The sequence below is a fragment of the Ranitomeya imitator genome, chromosome 1 (assembly GCF_032444005.1).
Source record: "Ranitomeya imitator isolate aRanImi1 chromosome 1, aRanImi1.pri, whole genome shotgun sequence".
NCBI classification, from domain to species: domain Eukaryota; kingdom Metazoa; phylum Chordata; class Amphibia; order Anura; family Dendrobatidae; genus Ranitomeya; species Ranitomeya imitator.
Window position 1 is genome coordinate 300,378,474 of NC_091282.1, and position 21,892 is coordinate 300,400,365.

Sequence of the window (21,892 nt, forward strand, 5' to 3'; positions counted from 1 at the left end):
GCCCTCCAAAAGTGGGGTGTTACAGGTTGGGGTAGTATGCCCTGGATGGCCTGAAGTCGCAGCTCTAATCCCGGTGAGCCAGCGGTAGGGTGAGACTCTGGCTTTTGCACCATCTTGTGTACTTGCTGGGTCTGTTCTATATGCTATTATCTGAGGTGGTTAAATAAATTATTGCCACACGGTTTTACCCTCACCCTGTGTTGTGTGGGTAGTATTCTGCCCACGGGAAAGGAATGCGGGCGTTTAGTGGGATGAGCCCTTGTCCATGCGGTCTTTCTAAAGTGAGCCAGGACAGTGGACAAGAGCACCCACTGACCCCCATGTCTCCACATGGACCTTGGCTTTTGCTGTAAAATGCAATAAGAAAATGTCAGGAAAATCCTACTAGAACAGCTAAACTTTATTAGAGGTTAATCAGAATCACTGTAAATGATGACAATTGTGTACAGACTACTATTTAGCATGAGTACAAATGTAATTGGCTAATACTGAACACAACCACTTCCCCAATTTTATGAGGGCGTCCACACTTACGCAACTACATTATTTTAATTTTGTTATTTTTACTTTCACCTCAAAATTATTTCAGTCTCTGAAAGGATCTGTACAGTTTATGGGTGACATTAAGGGTGGCAAAGGTTCTGAAATTAATCTTCTTGGTTTTTTTTTTTTTTTTAACATGACTAACTAAACGTCTCAGCAAATGGCGACTCTGACTTGTCTTTTCCTCTACTTCTGCAGACTTGGTTGTTAGCCCTCCGATTCCTATTTTGTTGTGTAGACGTAGCACCCTTGCATCTGGTGCTGCATAAATATAGAGTGAGAATTATAAGTAAACGCTAGTCTTTTATCCCCCATTGTCTCCCTCTCCCTCCTCCCACACCCCTTCCTCCCACGCCAGCTCGATCAAGATGTTTGGGTGGCTTACTAATTAGGCACAATCTAACTAACCCGCAAACGATCAGGAGAGCCAGCTAGATAATGCGCTATATACGGGGCTCAAGTAGACAGTGGAGAGCTGCAGCATTCAATGAGAGAGGATGAGCTGACCGTATTTCTGGACCGCAATAAATGTTTATCATTTATTCTCCAGCACTGAAAGGGTTTACTTGTGCGCAATCCATATGACATGAACTGAAAGGACAAGTTCTGTATTTCTCCCTGTACACAGTTATTGCATCTTCTGGTGTTTTCTCCTGGGCCTTGGGTACTCTGCAAATGTCTGCATGTCAGTCACATGGGACTTGGCAAAACCTGGCTTCTAGCTTTAAGACTTTGGATTTTTAAATCGTGACTTTAGGGACCTCTACTATAGTTTTATCCACTACAGAATTCTGCTATTGCCTGTATACCAGATACATAACATATTTATCTAACCACCTGACTTCTTTGACTTTTAGGGAATCTGGCGGATACCAGTGGATGAGATAGATCGCCCGGGCAGCTTCGCTTCTCATATGAACCGTTCCATTGTTCTACTTTTGCACGTTTTGGCTCAACTTAAAGACTCTAACACGCTGCTGAAGATCTCGTGTATGCTACAGAGGACCCCTGATCAGGGGAAGTAAGTACCGGTCTCACTGTTAATCAGACACATTTTCCCCATTCAGACGTGCACACTCATCAGTTTTATTCCAGATGCTTAACATATACGTATACCACATTATGTTGTTCACTCCATGGTGCGCACTGTAGTAAAGGTTAAAATAGACAGGAAGGGTCTAAGTGAGCCTGATGTCTTACTTTGGTACTCATATTTGTGCTGCGTACAATATTAAGTGTAGTTTTTATAAAACGCCCCTAAAATATTGAGCTCACCAAAATGAATCTTGGTTTTATAATTTCCCCTTTTAAAGCTTATCATTATGGTCGGGAAATGTTCCCAGATGCAATCAGCTGCATCTTGTTTTTTTAACCCAGTGCTTTCACGGAGTGGAATTTCTGCTTAAATTTCCAGCTGCTATTGAACCATAGCTCTTCTACATTAAACTCTTCACTGTCTTCCAGGTTGTGTAGGTGGAAGTATTGAGCACCTTTTTTGCTCTATTGGGAGTTACTGGGTTTAAAAAAAAAAATAATAATAAGTTTGTACCAAAGTTATTAAAAGCTGCAGGTCCTTTAATAAACTTGAACTAGACTGTTCTAATGTCAAAAAATGAAATCTGCCTCTTCTGTGATTATTTTGCAACCCTTATAGAGAGCGATGTTTAATGAACTGGTCACCCACCTTCACGGGAGTCGTACTGCTCTTTGTATGAACACTGCAGCTCTGCTGGTCCTCTCATTAGCTCCGGCTAGTCTCACTCATCTTTTATTGGTAACTTGCTGATGCAGAGGCAGAAAACTTATCAATCTGGGGTGAGACTAGCTGGAGCACTGGATGGCCCGCCCACTGCTTTTTGCTAACACTGCAAAGAAAGAAAGTTGTTTATTAATCATGTTCTTGAAAGTTTTCATGAATATTGAGGACGACACCGCAGCTCATCATTGATAGATAAAACCATCAGAGCTCAGAAGATGGTGTTTTACCAGAAATTACAGCAAAACAGCCCAGTAATAAGTCCAGTGTTTGACTACATTCACATCTTTGTGACCACAATTCCCAGCAAAAACTGCGGGTGTCTTAACCTGAACAGCTCATAAGTGTTTATCAGGCTGTTAGGGCTCATTTATTTGTCTGTTATTCATGTACGAGTGCCATCTGTAATTTTCATGGATAGAGCTTGTACCTATGATAGTCTGTAAGGCTGTTCACTTGGCTGTTTTGTTTGTCTGACCAAATGGTCCACGAAAACCGCGGAGACATATCCGTCTATACGTCCTTGAAAAAATGAACAGCACTCGAATGCCTTCCGAGTTCGGTCCATTTTTCACAGAGAAGCTGGGGAAACTCGGATCAAAAACACTGATGTTAATTGACCCTTTTTTTCTGTAACGTGAAATAAACAGATGTCTGAATGAGGTTTAATGTCAGGAGACCCGCAGCCTGGCTTGTAATTGTAGTCTATATAAGGACCAAACAATACAGATGTGTAAATCTAGCCTTCAGATTAGGCTCCCTTTCCTTACATTGTACAACTCATAAGTCTGGTCTAGAAGCTGGGAGTATATGAAGTCATAATAAATGAAATTATGATTCCTGTGCAATCTGTGTTAATGAATCCTGGCAAAGACGTTTCCACAATCGGATATTAATTTTTACATCACTAGTGATCACTAAGTATGAAATTGTATGAAGTAGTGGTGTCAACATGTCATACAGTTGTGGCCAAAAGTATTGACACCCCTGCAATTCTGTCAGATAAATACTCAGTTTCTTCCTGAAAATGATTGCAATCACAAATTCTTTGGTATTATTATCTTCATTTAATTTGTCTTAAATGAAAAAACACAAAAGAGAATGAAGCAAAAAGCAAAACATTGATCATTTCACACAAAACTCCAAAAATGGGCCAGACAAAAGTATTGGCACCCTCAGCCTAATACTTGGTTGCACAACCTTTAGCCAAAATAACTGCGACCAACCGCTTCCGGTAACCATCAATGAGTTTCTTACAATGCTCTGCTGGAATTTTAGACCATTCTTCATTGGCAAACTGCTCCAGGTCCCTGATATTTGAAGGGTGCCTTCTCCAAACTGCCATTTTTAGATCTCTCCACAGGTGTTCTATGGGATTCAGGTCAGGACTCATTGCTGGCCACCTTAGAAGTCTCCAGTGCTTTCTCTCAAACCACTTTCTAGTGCTTTTTGAAGTGTGTTTTGGGTCATTGTCCTGCTGGAAGACCCATGACCTCTGAGGGAGACCCAGCTTTCTCACACTGGGCCCTACATTATGCTGCAAAATTTGTTAGTAGTCTTCAGACTTCATAATGTCATGCACACGGTCAAGCAGTCCAGTGCCAGAGGCAGCAAAGCAACCCCAAAACATCAGGGAAACTCCGCCATGTTTGACTGTAGTGACCGTGTTCTTTTCTTTGAATGCCTCTTTTTTTCTCCTGTAAACTCTATGTTGATGCCTTTGCCCAAAAAGCTCTACTTTTTTCTCATCTGACCAGAGAACATTCTTCCAAAACGTTTTAGGCTTTTTCAGGTAAGTTTTGGCAAACTCCAGCCTGGCTTTTTTTATGTCTCGGGGTAAGAAGTGGGGTCTTCCTGGGTCTCCTACCATACAGTCCCTTTTTATTCAGACGCCAACGGATAGTACGGGTTGACACTGTTGTACCCTCGGACTGCAGGGCAGCTTGAACTTGTTTGGATGTTAGTTGAGGTTCTTTATCCAACATCCGCACAATCTTGCGTTGAAATCTCTTATCAATTTTTCTTTTCCGTCCACATCTAGGGAGGTTAGCCACAGTGCCATGGGCTTTAAACTTTTTGATGACACTGCGCACGGTAGACGCAGGAACATTCAGGTCTTTGGAGATGGACTTGTTGCCTTGAGATTGCTCATGCTTCCTCACAATTTGGTTTCTCAAGTCCTCAGACAGTTCTTTGGTCTTCTTTCTTTTCTCCATGCTCAATGTGGTACACACAAGGACACAGGGCAGAGGTTCAGTCAACTTTAATCCATGTCAACTGGCTGCAAGTGTGATTTAGTTATTGCCAACACCTGTTAGGTGCCACAGGTAAGTTACTGGTGCTGTTAATTACACAAATTAGAGAAGCATCACATGATTTTTCGAACAGTGCCAATACTTTTGTCCACCCCCTATTTTATGTTTGGTGTGGAATTATATCCAATTTGGCTTTAGGACAATTCTTTTTGTGTTTTTTCATTTAAGACAAATTAAAGGAAGATAATAACAACAAAGAATTTGTGATTGCAATCATTTTCAGGAAGAAACTGAGTATTATCTGACAGAATTGCAGGGGTGTCAATATTTTTGGCCACTACTGTATGTCAGTTATTCATCTTCACGTATGTAATTTACTAAATATAACGCTTGTATATAAATGGTATATGTCGCACACAGCAAAACTTCTTTTGTTTGCAGAAAGTATTTGCGGGATGTGGATCGACAGGTTCTGGCACAGCGAGCTTTTGTTCTTACCGTAAAAGTGTTGGAGGACATGCTGAGTGACTTATCTGGGGTAAGGAAGAGAAAGTGCTGGAGTTTTTTTTGCTTGGTCTCTGGTCCACTATGTGGAGTCCTATGCTCTGCTGACAAGATTTGTTAGTCACATCATTGTATGCTTATTGGCTCTCCTCCAGAAGGAAGAAGGCTTTCGTCTAGTTCTTGCTGTACAAGTCTAAACTCTAAAGCCGGCCATACACATTAGATGGCGGACAGCCAAAGAATGCGTCTGCTGTTCTTCCAGCTGCCATCTCAGCCGACACTCCCATAGACAGGTTGCTTCTTCAGCAGAGCAACCTGTGTTCTCTATGAGAACGCTGCCGACTGACAGGTCGGTCGGTTGGTGGCTTTAACTCCAATAGAACAATCGACTATCAGCAAATTGGCAGTCCAAAAATCATGCACGTCTGATGAACAGCTTACTCAAAGATCAGTCAGCCGCTGCAACCATGCACATTACTGTCATCGTTCTAAGCTAGCTTAGCCAAAATTAGTCTGTGTATGGAGAGCTTAAGTTAATGTCCGAGCCATAGAGGATGGCAATCATCAGAAAATTACTTAGGGTATGTGCACACGTTGCGGATTTGGCTGCGGATCTGCAGCAATTTTCCATGCGTTGTACAGTACCATGTAAACCTATGAAAAACCAAATTCGCAGTGCACATGCTGCGGAAAATACCGCTCAGAAACGCAGTGGTTTATTTTCCGCAGCATGTCAATTCTTTGTGCGGATTCCGCAGCGTTTTACACCTATTCATTTATAGGAATCCGCAGGTGTAAAAACGCAGGTGAAATCCGCAGAAAAACCGCAGGTAAAACGCAGGTCATTTTACCTGCGGATTGTGCAGAATCCGCGCGGAAAAATCCGCAATGGAATCCGCAACGTGTGCACATAGCCTTATTGTTTAAATCAGGTTTTTGTGTTACATGTGTTTAGTTTTTTTCTTTATTTGTGCCAATGTTCTATTTTTTTTCATATCACAATCTGTATTTTTTTTTTAAAAATCCAATTTTCACACTGGCCATTGTTTGTTTTTTTGCCTCGTAAGCCCTGATTCATCTAGATCAGCAATTTTCTCCCCGGTCTTGATGAGGAGTCTTGTAGGAGTCAGATGTTCCTGATTCGTTAAGTTGCGCGTGCCTCTTAATAAATAAGGAGCGTCTGACGAGTGGCGTGCGTCCAGATTTCTGGCGTAGAGAGCACCACCGCTTATCATGAATTAAATGAGTTGAGGAATAACGCCCCCGCCATGCCCTCATTAAGTCCCAGCTCTACTTATATTGTGGGTGAAATTGGCGTAAAAACACCAAAAGTCACAAAATGTTTGCGCAACTCTAAGCTGTGCAAAAATGTTGCGACTTTTCAGGGCAATTTATGCCAGAATTCTTGATATTGTTTTGCTGAATGGGTTCCAAACTTTCTATCCTTTCATTAAGCGTTTACAGCTAGGCTACATATTATCAGAGACAGGATTACAATAATTACAATAAGCTGTGTATACAGCTGATAACACAGGATCAACCGATGGTACAGCGGAACGTGCTCTCCCGTTCCTGCACACTGACCTTTGCACACGCTCATTAGATGCTTCCATACAAAGGATTGGAGAGTCTTCTTTGCGGCTAATGTAAATGTCTTGTTTCCTGAAGTAACAGGAAGTATGGGTGTAAAAAAGCCCCAATGGCTAGTGTGAAAATTGCAAGATTAATGCACTTTCGTCCTCCTTAGGGTCACATCATGATAGCGCCTGGAATTGAGGCTACCTAATAGCCATGTATGTGTCCTGCAGCAGCTTTCAATACATAGTGTAATCCTAATGATAAGCCACCAGTATGTGCGGGCATCATGGTAAAGTGAAGAGCAGCTGACACAAGATGGCGTGGCATTGCACTTTTCCAACACTGCTACTACTAAATGTTAGTGGCTGGTGGGGTCACAGCAATCAGACTCCTACTGATTGGACAGAAAGGAGAGGAAACTGATAGGAATTACCTGTGGTTTTCTTCTTAGAAATGCTTTCAAAATTGCTTAAAGTGCTCTGGCATTTGCTATCCATAAAGCAATGCAGACTGACCATCATTTGCGGTCTCCATAAACACGGCATCTGCTTTTATATCTTATGATTTAAAGATTCTAAAATATAAATATATATATATATATATATATATATATATATATATAATGTATTTATTGGTAACTTCACTTTAAAGGGGTTTTCCCACGAACAATAGTTCATTTTAATCGCTAGATCATGGAATAATTATAATTTCCACAATTAGATGTGTTTAAATAAAATATTCCTGTGCTGATATAATCTTATACATGTGCCCCTGCTGTGTACTGTGTAATGTCTGTGTCTGACCGTACAGGGACATGGTCTGATCATAGCACAGCTACTGGGTGGGGAAGAAGCAAAAGACCATACAGATATTACAGCACCGAATTTCAAATGATTCTTTTTTTTTAAGTAAAATATTGTTTAAAAACAAACCGTGAAATGCTTTCCCTCACAAAAACAATCCGCTGTGATCCCCTGCAGTAATGTCAGGGGCCCATTTATAAGATTGTCTCAGCAACTGGAGCATTTTTTAGAGGAGAAGTTTTTACAATGGTGTCACTTTTGGGTATTTTCTGTCATATAGGCCCCTCAAAGTCACTTCAAATGTGATGTGGTCCCTGAAAAAGGTTTTTGTAAATTTTGTTCAAAAATGAGAATTCGCTGGTCAACTTTTAACCCTTATAACTTCCTAACAAAAAAAGTAGTGTTTCCAAAGTTGTGCTGATGTAAGGTAGACATGTGGGAAATGTTATTTATGAACTATTTTCTGATTTAAGGGCATAAAAATTGAAAGTTTGAAAATTGCAAAATTTTCAAAATTTTTGCCAAATTTCCCTTTGCTCACAAATAAATTCAAGTCATATAGAAGAAATGTTACCACTATCTTGAAGTACAATGTTTCATGAAAAAACACTCAGTCACCGTGATCCGGTGAAGCGTTCCAGAGTTATTATCACATAAAGTGACAGTGGTCAGAAGTGTAAGATTTGACTTGGTCATGAAGGTGCAAACAGGCTCGAGGGTGAAGGGGTTAACATAGTGGAGCATTGTGAATGATTACTGACAAGTTTTATGTAGTTTACTGTTGATATGACTATTCTAGTAAGTTGTAGCTAACAAGGTGTCTTTCTGCAGGATCCTAAAAGTCCAGACCCCAGCCCGTTGTCAGCGGCTTCCATGACAACAGACGTTACTGGCCGGCCTACATCAGATGACCGGAAAGATGTAGCACCCAAAAAGAAACTGGTTCTAGGTGAAGGGGTGGTGTCGGGAATATCTGAGAATGGGGGAAAAGAGACTGTACAAGGGTCTGCGCCTCAGGCAATGGAAACTGGAGAAATCAGAATTGTGAAAGAGACTGGAAAGCCTCAATCTTCAGAACCAATGGGCCATGATGGACACTCCTGCCATCCTGAAAAACATTTGGACCAGCATCGCAAAGACTCTGCTAGGATCCTTAAGGATAAAGGGCTAGAGGGTCCAGAATTATCTCTAGAGGAACTGAGCATTAGTTCTAAACATCATCTGCCTGCAGGTAGCAGAGGCCCCGGGCAGCACACACCCCAACCGATGGAGGACACTCCACACCGAGCCAGCCGCAAGAGGAAGCTCTTAGATGACACTGAGAGCAGCAAAAACCTGCTCCTTGAGGCATATCGTGTTTGGCAGCAGGGACAAAAAGTCACCACCTATGATTTGGCCAGTATTGAAAAGATCATGAGTAAAACATACATGCTGATCAAACAGGTGAGAGCCGAATACTTAACGTGATGGTGCTCGAGGTCATAATGTACCAACCTGAGTGCTTACTGGTCGGGATTTTTACCATGCTGTTGTTGGCCAGGATTCAGGCATTTGCACAAAATATGGGTGCAAACTATTTTGAGTGTATTTTGGATATTCAAGTTGTGATTCATCATATAAAACTACATAATGTAAGATTCCTGTAATCGGTGTAATATAGAATTTTTCAGCAGAAAGTAGACAGTAAGAATGTTGTTGGTGGCTCCGAACATCTGGTTTTGCTCATAGCCAGCACTCGTTTTAATTCATAAGGTGCAATGAAGGAGAATAAAAGGAATGGATAATGTGAAGGTGGGAAGAAGTGTACCGACCTTAGTGGTGCTATTGCACCTGGAAAGGAATGGACCTTTTTCAGCAGGAAGGAGGAATATTTGCTTCCTAAGTCTCGTCATGACTGTGCTGCAGTTGTTGTGTAATTCTGCTGTATTTTGTGCTCCCATTGCTGATGGCAGTGGTTGGCATAGTAGGCAGTCACTGAGAATGGTTACAGACGGGCGTTGGAGACGTAAGCGTGGACACATCCCTCCCACCTGTGGCACATGAGCAGTATCAGGCCCAAAGGGTGGTACCTTTCTGTCTTCTGAAGCTACAGTCACAGCAAGTAAACAAATCTCCCAGGGGGCGAAGGCGTATGCAGGTAGTTCTGGGTCCGCACGGGAAGGTACCCCTGGGGACCCACTGGGTTATTGCTTCTGGGTGCCAGGTAACCCATGGGGCCTAAATACATCCCTCCACTTGTCCTGTCCTTATTATAACAGGCTAGTTTCATTATTTTTGTGTAACATTCACAGGAGTATTTTTCAGAGATGCATCTGACAATGGGCAACGAGAATGACGGAGTAATTTTATTATAAAACAATGAGACAAAATGTTTAATTTTAATTGCGTATTTGTCCTTGCAGACATATATAAACGTCTTGGAGCGCTTTCACACTGCGCTTTGTCCCACGTTCGTTGGTCCCGTTAGAGCTTACATCTGAGCCCCCACCCTCCCCCGTGCCAAATGAGATTAGGGCGTATGCGGGGGCCATGACTGTAATGGTGCTGACAGTCAGTATGTTCTCTGTTTTTCATAATTTTGGGGCGTATACGCCTACTGGAGGCTGACACAGTCTACTACTTCTGAGTTTCCGCCTCCAGTAAGCGTGTACACCCAAAATGACATATGACGGAGAACACGTTGACTCTGCCAGCACCATTATAGTCATTGGTCCATCAGTGCATACCTCTGAATCCCGTTTTGCGGGGGGAGGGATTCAGATGTAAGCTCCAACTGGACCAACGAATGTGGGACCAAGCGCAGTGTGAAAGCGACGTTGGGTCTCATTTAGTCATCCATTTTTATAACATACGTAAATAACGGACCAATATTTTTGATCAGACTCTGTTTTATCGGAGTGTGGACCGAGAATCAACCGTTTTTATTATATGTGGAGAAATAAAAAAGGAAAGTTTCTCCACCTTTTCCCTTCTGACTGTCTGTGAAAATCGGACCACACTTGGATGTCACCTGAGTGTGGACTGATTTTTTTTCATGGGCCCATACACTTACAGTGCTGATTTTGATATGTGAATCGGCCCCATAAACTATCACAGGTATATGTGCTATCCGTGAGAAAGACAGGTGACATTTGTATGTGGAGATCGGACATCTTTATGAGCCCTAAGTCTTGTCTGTTTTGTAGATCTAACTCATTGTCTCTTGGCTCCCGTCCCCATCCCACCTTTCTCCTGATTGTACTCGATACTTGTATTTTAGCATATAAGTAAACTCTGCTCACATCTGCCCTACGACGCTGGTTTATAACGAAAGTCATAAAGCTGTGCTGGATCCATTGACGTGCCAGTACTCTGGTGGCAAGAAGAACGCCTCCTATTGAGCTCTTCATGGCGCCAACTTTCTGTGGACCTTTGATGAAGCCCAGAAAGAAAGTCTGATGAAGATGTGGCCAGATCCTTAGGAGGAATGGCGTGGGGCATAATCAGAGGGAAAATTAAGGAATGGTGGGCCATATTTCTTGCAGCTAACCAAAATGCTGACCTTGTTGATTATAGCAACCAATCAGAGCTGAGCTTTCTTTTTTTTTAACTGTTCTGTAAAACTGAAATCAAGACTGTGATTGGTTGTTTCAGGCCATTGTTGCTTGTCAGTTTTAATATGACCATCACTGACTGGCATAAACTTGCATAGTCTACATTGGTATACTGGAAAAAGGAGAGGCTCTAAAATGTGTTCCATGCGAATGTTTAGGGTTTAGACTTTTGAAGTCCTGTGAGATTTTGTAGCTGTTCATTTCAGATTCTCTTTATGACTGACATATGTCAAAATGTAGTTCAATTTAAAGCATTAGTTCATCTTTGGCCAACCTGTGAGGTTATAAAAGGGTAAAACTACACGGAATGACCATCACCCGGTGGCTGATGGGTACAAGCTTGCGGCCATTGTCCTAAATGAAAATATCCTGTAACCATTAGGAACGGTGAAACACATTCCCTAACATATTGCTCTTGTGTGGCTCATTCATCCTCAATTATTCAACCTCTCCCACTCATATTTACGCAGTTTTAGTTGTCCTGCAGAGGTAATTGTGGCCCGATGGTAAACCTCTGCGTATTATACCATTATACTTGCTATTTGTTGTTTTGTTGACATTCGTTGGAGCGGCATAAATTTAACAGTTATAAAGAATACTTTTGATTTTTCTACCACTGGGAAATAGTTTGAGTGCAAAGAGTGATTCAGAGGAACCAGTTCTTCACATTTAGCTAAAAGATGAATAAATGTCATGTTAAAGGGATATTCGCAAGGGTGAAAGTTATCCCCTATGCATGGGATAGGGAGTACTTCCCCGTTCGTTGGGACCCTTGCCAATCCTGATAACCAGTGTGCCAATACAAGCCAAGCACAGCGCTCGGCTAACTCCCATTATGAATGATTTGAGCAGCCGTGCGCATTATTGACCACCGCTCCGTTCACGTGGTTCTTTTCAAAGCCCCGGGTCTTGGGATCGGTGGGGGTCCCAGCTGTCAAACCTCTAGTGATCAGGAAGTCATGTCCATGGGTAGGGGATGATATCCAAACTGGAGATTACCCTTTTAAAACTACTTTCTGCTATGATTGACAGGAATTGTTACGTTGTACTACATGTAGAAACCGCTAGAATGGCGCAAAGGGTTTTTTGGTCCCATTAGAGCTTTTTAAAAAAAATTGTATTAACCTGATAACAACCAAGTGTTGTAAATTTATGTTGCATGGTCCCATCGCCACTATAAATGTATACCCCTTGGTTAAAGCTCCTGCAGTCGAGCAGGTTCTGTCTCCAGCTATCGGACACAGCGGGCACCTTGTGGAGAAGATAGAAGCAGTTTATTACTGCCTCTGTCAGCTTCATAGTGTTTAATGAGCACTGCCAATATTCGTGTAAGACTTTTGGGATCACATAATCTCCAGGTCTCTGCCCGGCCTAGCAAGATCCACTCTGCCAGGGACTTCTGTCACTATAAAGAGTCGTTTCCTCCTGTAACTGGGGGTCCTACAGGTGCCCTAGTTACAGTAGAAAAAAAGTTAGCCGAGAAAAATTATGTACTGAAGAGATCTTTTAGCATCCTCTGGAGGACAAAGAGGAGTAGCGGTGCAAAAACCTCTGGTATTTGGGGCTGTGGATGGTTTGGTTTTTTTTCTGCAAGGCAAATATATAAAAAAAACAACCAAATAAACATTTGAATGAATCCTCCAGGTTATTATGCTCACATGGCTGTGGATACTCAATAGGTGTAGTTTTTTTGTTATATGTACAGTACAGACCAAAAGTTTGGACACCCCTTCTCATCTTGAAGCTCATCAAGAGAATGCCAAGAGTGTGCAAAGCAGTCCTCAAAGCAAAAGGTGGCTACTTTGAAGAACCTAGAATATAAGACATATTTTCAGTTGTTTCACACGTTTTTGTTAATTATATAATTCCACATGTGTTAATTCATAGTTTTGATGCCTTCAGTGTGAATGTACAATTTTCATAGTCATGAAAATACAGAAAAATCTTTTAAATGAGAAGGTGTGTCCAAACTTTTGATCTGTACTGTATGTTATAACATTTATATCATATATATATAAAAAAAACTTTTTCATATATTGTTTGGGGATTTTTAATTGTATGTTTTTGCAGGTGTTTTATACAGACACACATAATATCCATCTTCCTCATTTGTTTGTATGTGTTTATACATATATACATATTACGTGTCGGTATAAAACACCTGCAAAAAAATACTAAAAGTAAAAATCCCCACCCCAAACAAAATCTGAATTTTTTTTCTATGATATAAAATTTATAGCATACATATAACAAAAAAAAACTACACCTATTAAGGATCCACAGCCATATGATCATAATAACCTGGCTGATTCATTCAACTGGTTATTTGGTTGCTCTTTTCTTTGTTTGCTTCATACAGCCGCGTCCGTATAAGAATAAAAATATTTTAGCTGCTGCAATAGGAGAGACGAAAACAAAAGAAAATTGGCGCATCATTAACGGGTCACTACGGGATTAATGTTAAGTAATGTGTAAAATAGTCACTAGCAGGTATGCTGCCACTGCTTTATGAACATGAGGGAGGTTCTCACCATTAAACATAAAGGCCTCTACAAACCTATTAAATAAGGGCATTTACAAGATTTATGTACATAACTTGCATGGTTTTATACGGTCACTTGAACCACATTTTAGGGAGACCCTCCCGTACTAGCTGAATTGGCCGGTTAGACTGTCCCTTGGTTAAAGGGGCTGTATAGTTGTTTCACATAGCATCTCTAAAATGAGTTCTCTGCTTTTGGCAACTCCCTTTTTATTAGAAGGATCCCTCAAAAATCAGTTTATCACAGGAGAACCTGGTAGCAAGTGTTCACCTTCTCTGTAGTGTCACCAGTGTGGGAAGTAAAGAATTATGTGGTACCCATTGATGGCAAGGGCAGTCGATGTGAGGCAGAGACTGATGGGGTCTTCTGTGGACAAGATGCTTTCTCCACTCTGGTTGGTTGATGAAGGTGGTCCAATGAGGGTCTTGTGTCTAGTGATGCATAATGTCCTAATAGGTTATTTAAAAGGGGTTTTATTAGGCCAGAGTACCCCTTTAAAGATAGCAATGTATAATATTCAGCTGCACAAGTAATGTAATGTGTAATCCCCGATGTATCACCTTGTAACATACTCTGAGTGGGCTGCATTTTAAAAGGATTTTCTCCGCATTTATAGAAAATAGTCAGATCCGGTGTTCGCCTACAGTGAGATACAGCCTCTGTATTATTCACCATGCCTAATGGTGTCCATTGAGGAATCCTAGTTCCCAACGATCACCTGTGACCTTGCACTTATCACACCACCGTATTATCAGCGTAAAGATGACTGAATGCCATTACTTTCTCCATTAGTATATTTCCTAATATGAGTGGATAAACCCTCCAGAATCTCGGTTCCTCTCTTTTATACAATATCTTCTCTAATTTTGCAGCCATTAGTTCTGTAAATGTTCTTTTTCACTCCCTTGGGGTATGTTGTATGTTTCTTCACATGCGATGCATACAGGCAACCAAGAGGATGGGGCTCCGTTGATACAGGTGCTGTAAACCAGAACATGGCATGCCATAAGTTAACACAAGTTTGGCAGAATCCTTATCACATACATTTGCTATTGGCGACACGCCAGCATTGCAGAATTAAAGTCTCCGAGTTTGTTTCCGTTTGTATCTTTCTGGTCTATTGCTCAGGGAAATAACATTCAGCATCAGCTCCAATTTGGGGGTCTTCCAGCTTGCTGGACCCCTGTGAATATCATATGGTATGAAGACGTAAGATATTTGGATTAAAGGGAATCTATCAATAGGATCAACCCTCCTGAGCAGTCTATATGGGCATGTAGGTCATAGGAAGCAGAATAAGGCGATACCTAGATATGTGATCCAATGTCTTATTCCAGAAAAAAACTTCTGTTAAATGAATGGGGACATAATCATTGTGAGACATGTAATGTCTGACAGTCTGTTCTCCTCACTGAGATTGTGTCCTTACAAAGACTTCTAGTAGCTCTGCTCACAGTACTATCAGCTCTCCCCCCACACTGACCGTGTGAGATGGAGGCACATGAGTTTGTAATGAGACAAAGTTCAGCTCTGCTCTTCAGTAAGACCAGGAGAGTAGACTGTCAGTCATTACACATCACACTTGCAACTCCCCTTTCATGGATTCTCTCTTTAACTCTTTGTGCTCTGGACATAATATATCCGTTATTCTTCCCCTACGGAATGATTTTCTGAAGCCTGGCCTGGGTAATGAGTCGTTTCCCATTCTAAGGCTGGTTTCACATTTGCGTTTAAAAACGCAGCGTTTTAAACGCAAACGCATTTGGTGGAAAAACGCGTTTAAACGCTGCGTTTTTTAGGCGCATGCTTTTTTGCATGTTTTAACACAAACGCGGCGTTTTGACGTGATTACATGCATTATTTCCTGCGTTTGCGTTTTTGAAACGCATGATGAGAAGTGTGTGACAGCTGCCAATCATCAAAATCAACTAGAAAACCCACTATAAACAGAAATACCTAGGGTTAGGGTTAGGATCCCTAGTAACCCTAGGGATCCTAACCCAAACTCTAACCCTAACACTAACCCAAACTCTAACCCTAACCCAAACTCTAACCCTAACCCAAACTCTAACCCTAACACAAACCCTAACCCTAATACTAACCCTAGCCCTAACCCTAGGGATCCTAACCCTAGGGATCCTAAGCCTAACCCTTAGGGTTAGGATTAGGATCCGTTAGGGTTGGGGGGTGGCTTATCAGTGTGTATTCTTGTGTTTTTCTATAAAAACGCATGCAAACGCATGTGCTTAAAAACGCATGCATTTACATAGACATCAATACGTTTTTTTGCTGCAAAAAAAACGCTGCTAGAAATTACTACATGTTGCATTTCTGCAACAGAACGCATGCAGAGAAAAATGCATGCGTTGTCAAAACACATGCAAAAAACATGCGTTTTTAATGTTAAGTATAGGGAAAAACGCATGCTTTTTTTGCGTTTTTTTGCACAAAAACGCAAAAAAAAAACGCAAATGTGAAACCAGCCTTAGGTCTGTGGAATCTGATGTAGTTGGTGCTTTGGACAGGATGTTTGTTCTCGGTCTTTCAGACAATTTTCTCTGTCCTGATGGTGTACTCCGTTCAGATAACTGCTCAGTGACAATGTCAGTGACCCAGACAAGCTGTCTGCTAGAAATGACATGCTGTGTCCTTCCCCACAAAAATGAAAGGCAAAACTAAGCTAAAGAACTTGTTTGACTCTGTTCACATTTGCTCTGTCCCAGATGGTCAGGTTTGTCAGGAAGAATAGAGCTGCATGCTACTGCTCGACACCGTGACAACTCCGTCAGACCCTAATGTCAGTCTGTCGGGTGAAGAGATTGCCATTGATGGGTATTGTTTCACAGATGCAAGCACTTTTGTAATTTACTATTTCTTCAAATTCGTCTCTTTTTCCCTGATGTTGTAAATTTTCTATTTACTGTTTAATGCTCGTTGCCTAAGAGATCGGCCACCGCTGTGCAGCACTTACAAGCTTGATCTAATATTTAGCTTTATCTGGCCATGACGCAGATCTGAACAGAGACTACGGGGGTTTTCTTCTTGAAAAAAAAAAATGGCCTCCTCCAAATTATAGAACTGATAAATAAGATAGTAATCACCCTCTCCAGATCCGGCGCTGCTTGTATCTCTGTGTATTCCCTGCAGCGGTGACGTCACATTGGCTGCTTACATCAGCGCTGCCCAGCCGCTGAGCTCAGTGATTGGCTGCAGCGGTGATGTAAGCTGTCAACGTGATGTCACTGCTCCTCCCAAAATGCAGACAGAAGCAGCGAAAGAGAGCCGGTGCTGGACCCAAGGGAGCTGATAAGGCTAGATGGTGCACATTCATTCTTTAACCTTGGTGTCCATGACTCCCACTTCGTTAGTGGTCATTTACCATCTATATGTTTTATTTAGGCTTGTAATGAATTCTGTGGGAACACTGATGAAATGGTTTATGTGGCATACCGTTATTACACACCTATTGGGTGGTAAATTCCTTAATGTTGGTTTATGTGACACTTTTTGTTTCACCTGCTGTAAACAGATTGTGTACAGCTCTAAACAAAATGTTCTATATGTTAAATAAATATAACGTAGATGTTTAAGTGAAAAAAAAACCTACACATAAAAAATATGTTGCTGCAGTGCGTATGTGTAAGGGTATCACAATTTCTGTAAGGCTCACATATTTGGGATTCATTTATCCGTGACTATGCTTTCCATCTGAAACTGAAGGAAAAGACAATTTACGCTTTTGGGCTGCGCTAACCGAAGTGATGATCTTTGATTCAGTATATAAAGAAGCGGTTTTTATTTCACAATGTGTTTCCACGCTGGACTGGCATCTTTCTCCAGTGTAAAAAACAACTTTCCATCTGAAAATGGCCATGAAGGGAGTGTGAACCATCTGTCAGAGGTGGTCATGTCTTGTTTGTTCAAGAGAGGCCTGGATGTCTTCGTGGAGCAGAACAATATTGTATCTTACAGTTATTAGGTTCTGTAGAAGGACGTAGATCTGGGGATTTATTATGATGGAATATAGGCTGAACTGGATGGACAAATGTCTTTTTTCGGCCTTGCTAACTACCGTATGTTGTTGTTGGTTTACAACATTGGCATTAATAATAGTTTACATTGTTGGGAAAGTCCTGCTTTTTATGTTGCCTTTATCTATTACTCATGCAGCTTCTTGTACCTGCTTAGTGCGTGACGGCTGTAGGTTGGTTATTGTAGGTTATTGATTACTAGGACTGATGTCACATACACAATCTTTACACGTTATATCAGTATCTTCACTGATTGTTTGGTGATTTGTTGTAAGTATTGATCATATATTTAAGAGGACCTGTCATCACTTTGACCATGTTAAATTAGCTACAATCACGGAATCGAGGCTGCAGTGCTGAGTGCAACATAGCTTTAACTTTTCAATTTCTCATCTCCATTGCGGAGATATTGGCTCATAAAGTTTAAATTCTAAATTTCACGAAGACCAAGTAGGCATTGCCAGAGATTGTTCCTGGGAGGGGGGGAACACAGTTACTTTTTCCTCTCTATGACATTACCCAATCATGAGCAGGAGGCGTCATTTATTGGGAAAACAAAGCACATGCCGCCTGAGCAGGTCAGACCCAGCTTTCTCTTTGTAAATATGGAAGGACTGATGTGCCTGACCAGATCTCACAGCCAGAGAGGAGAGCAGACCTGTTTGTCATTTAAAAAAAAAAAAAAAAAAAAACAACATGCAGCTTTTTTTCTTACTGCTATTCTATGTTTCCCAGCGCCCACACTGGCTGCCTTGAAAAGATTACTCTCTTACCTCACTGCTGGCACCTACTGTTATCACAAGCAGGGAATGGAAGGAGAGCAGAGCTATGTGTCATTGCAAACAGATCTGCAGCTGTTCTCTCATGGTAATCAGTGAGGAGGGAGCAGATCTAAAGCTTTAGTCACACTAAACGACTTACCAACGATCACGACCAGCGATATGACCTGGCCGTGATCGTTGGTAAGTCGTTGTGTGGTCGCTGGGGAGCTGTCACACAGAGAGCTCTCTCCAGCGACCAACGATCCGGGGAAAGACTTCGGCATCGTTGAAACTGTCTTCAACGATGCCGAAGTCCCCCTGCAGCACCCGGGTAACCAGGGTAAACATCGGGTTACTAAGTGCAGGGCCGCGCTTAGTAAGCCGATATTTACCCTGGTTACCATTGTAAAAGTAAAAAAAAAAAAAAAAACACTACATACTCACCATTCTGATGTCTGTCACATCCCCCGCCGTCAGCTTCCCTGCACTTTCTGTGTCAGCGCCGGCAGTAACAGCGGTGACGTCACCGCTGTGCTCTGCTTTACGGCTAGCGCTGACACAGTCAGTGCAGGGAAACTCTCGGCAGCAGCGCGTGCATTAGCATCGCTCCTGCTGAAAGCAGTTTTAACCCTGTGGACTCCAGGGGACGTGACAGACATCAGAATGTGAGTATGTACTGTTTTTTTATTTTATTTTGTTTTTTAATTTTTACAATGGTAACCAGGGTAAATATCGGGTTACTAAGCGCGGCCCTGCGCTTAGTAACCCGATATTTACCCTGGTTACAAGTGAACACATCGCTGCATCGGCGTCACACACATGACAGTGGGTGATCAGCGACCAAAAAATGGTCCTGATCATTCCCCAACGACCAACGATCTCCCAACAGGGGCCTGATCGTTGATCGCTGTCACACATAACGAGATCGTTAGCGGGATCGTTGCTACAAGCGTGACGTTGCAACGATATCGTTAACGATATCGTTATGTGTGACTCCAGCTTAACAGTGCTGTGAGAGGAGAGCTGCAGGAGGAGTTTGCAATGACACACAGCTCTACTTCCCTCCACTGCTTGAAATCGCTTTAGGTGTCAACAGTAAGAACAGTGGAGAGTGGGGCTGTGTAATTACATTTCTCACACAGAGAAAGTCCAATCAGACCATTTCTGGGCCTTGTTCTAATTTTTTTCCTTGCGTGACGTTGACCAATCCAAAGCAAGAGATGTCATGCAGGGGGAAAAAAAAAATAAACCCACAGTGAAGAATCTCTGGTATTGCTTCACTGGTCTTAGAAAAAAATTAAAAAAATAATCTAAAGTTAGCAAGCTATTATTTCTGCAACAAAGATGACAAATTAAAAAAATAAAAACTTTTTTTTATATTCGGCTCTGCAGCCACTATTCCATGATGAGGACAATTTAACATCCTCAAATTGGTGAAAGGTCCTCTTTATTAGGCTACATGAAAATCTAGCTCATGATGTATGACTAAAGCATAGTGGTAGATTAACAGGATAGTCCATAATGAGTTGTTGCTTTGTCTTTCAGGTGGATGAAGGCGCTGCACTCGAACAAGCTATTAAATTCTGCCAACTTCACATGGGCGCATCTGCCCAGAAACAGGTGAGTGACCCAGGCAGGCGAATGGAAAATGCTAGTAGATGTAAAGGCAAAATTATGCTTCACTTGTGCCCATGAAACCGGGTTTATTGGAGTAAAGATTGTGGATGTAGGTTAAAACCGTGCCATATATCTGCAGGGTTTTTGGCAAATATACAGTATTCGTTCTTACCTGCATCCCTGTCTCTTTATGGCTTAGGTCGAAGAAGCCCATGTCTATACCTTAGAAAATAGCTGGGATACATTGTAGCAAAGCAATCCAATGGTTCAACTCCTAGATTACTCGCAATCTAAAATCCAAAGCAATAGCCCTGTGGTGTTTATTACATGGGGATTTTTACTGGCAAACATACCTGCGTAGCCTTGGAAACTGCGTATAACAGTATACAGCTGACAGATCCCATATCTAGTGAATATCCTAGTTGTGCCGTATGCTACACTGGGCCACCCGGCAGGACATGCACTTGTGGCCATTTTAGGCCATGTTCTCATGTAGCGGAAACACTTTTTCTCCTTCCTGTTTTTTTTGCCATTGTCTGCACCAAAATACACAAAAGCAGTATGCCCTGATTATTGGGTTTTTTTTTGGATGTTTTGTTTTTTCTTATGTGTTTTTTGTGCAGATTTAACTTAAAATCTTAGTTGTGATTTTACATTAACTTTTTAGGCTCCCTATAGAAGCCCCAAAAAACAACTGAAAATCCATTGCTTTTTACTAATAGGAAAGTGGCTTTACATTTCAATGTGAATAGTTCCAAACCCTTTAAATGTGCATTAGTGCCGTGCAGAGTTATAGTGTCGTACACAACACAAAAATAACCAGAAATAGAACACCGAAAAAGCCAAGCAAGGATTTGGAAAGTATTGTAGGAGAGTTTAAGCAGCTTATGGCTTGTTATTGCAGGGTTTTCCCTCTCCCTTTATCAAATCCATGTGACCACATATACAATTAAAGGGACAGTATGTATATTCAACAGACGCCCAGATCTGATCACTTTTTCTGTGCGCTGTTTCTGACCCTTCCCGCGTAATTCTCCTGGGGATAGCACAGTATACGCCTACAGTGGCATACGTGGACCAGATGGTCCAATTGTAAAAACAGGTACATTACATGGCATACTTCTTTGGCGAAGGCATCTGTATAGGAAATTGCACACTGTTGTACTTTCCTACCCAATTAAGAAAATGATATCCAAAAGTCTACTGCTTATACACTATTGTGGTCTTACTCAGGTGAATGGTGCTCTCTGGATATGTTTAGCATATGTTTTTGGAGCTTTGGACCTATTTGTGATAAATGTATGGTTTTGCACCAGTAGTAGAGATGTGTAAATAACATTAATGTTAAGTATAATTCCTCACTTGATGAAACATTAAAGGGAATCTATCAGCAGGTCATCTGATAGCAGCATGGGGTAGGCAAAGAGACCCTGAATGCAACGATGTATCACTTAGTTTACTGGGAGCAGCCGTTCTGACACAATCAGAGCTTTTAGAGTTAGAATGAAGCAGAGCTGAGAAAGCAAGCCCCGCCCACACCAGGCTCTGTATATACAGTGTCCATGGACAGTGAGCTGCTGATCACAGGAAGGGGCGGAGTCGGACTAGCATAGTCCGGCAATGTTGATCTCTTAACAGTTCGTAAACAGCACAAGTGACACATCCCTGAATTCTGTGTTTCAGCCTCTATCTCCTGCTGTCTTCAGATTACATAGCAAACACTTGCTTGGGCTTAATAAAGTCCACTTTTTTAAATTTAGCATTTTGAATCAGAGTGCTGCCTTCTCTCTGTGCTACATCTTATGGGACACTTTGGGCATTTGTCTGGAGGCCTGGCACCCTCTGTGAGTGGATGCTAAGTGGGGCCGTTCTACACCCCCATATATACTCTGATTTCTCACATACCCA

At 41.7% G+C, this 21,892-nt stretch overlaps 1 protein-coding gene across 6 annotated transcripts in view; it reads left to right on the forward strand.

Annotated features, from left to right (window-relative positions):
* CABIN1 (calcineurin binding protein 1) overlaps nucleotides 1-21,892 on the forward strand; it is a 310,182-nt gene that overhangs the window by 280,784 nt on the left and 7,506 nt on the right. For all 6 annotated transcript variants that reach the window (XM_069757196.1, XM_069757237.1, XM_069757215.1 and 3 more), the window contains 4 exons: nucleotides 1,401-1,564; nucleotides 4,996-5,092; nucleotides 8,271-8,882; nucleotides 19,913-19,987. In XM_069757196.1, the coding sequence (XP_069613297.1) occupies nucleotides 1,401-1,564; nucleotides 4,996-5,092; nucleotides 8,271-8,882; nucleotides 19,913-19,987 (948 nt within the window). The remainder of the gene's footprint in view (nucleotides 1-1,400; nucleotides 1,565-4,995; nucleotides 5,093-8,270; nucleotides 8,883-19,912; nucleotides 19,988-21,892) is intronic.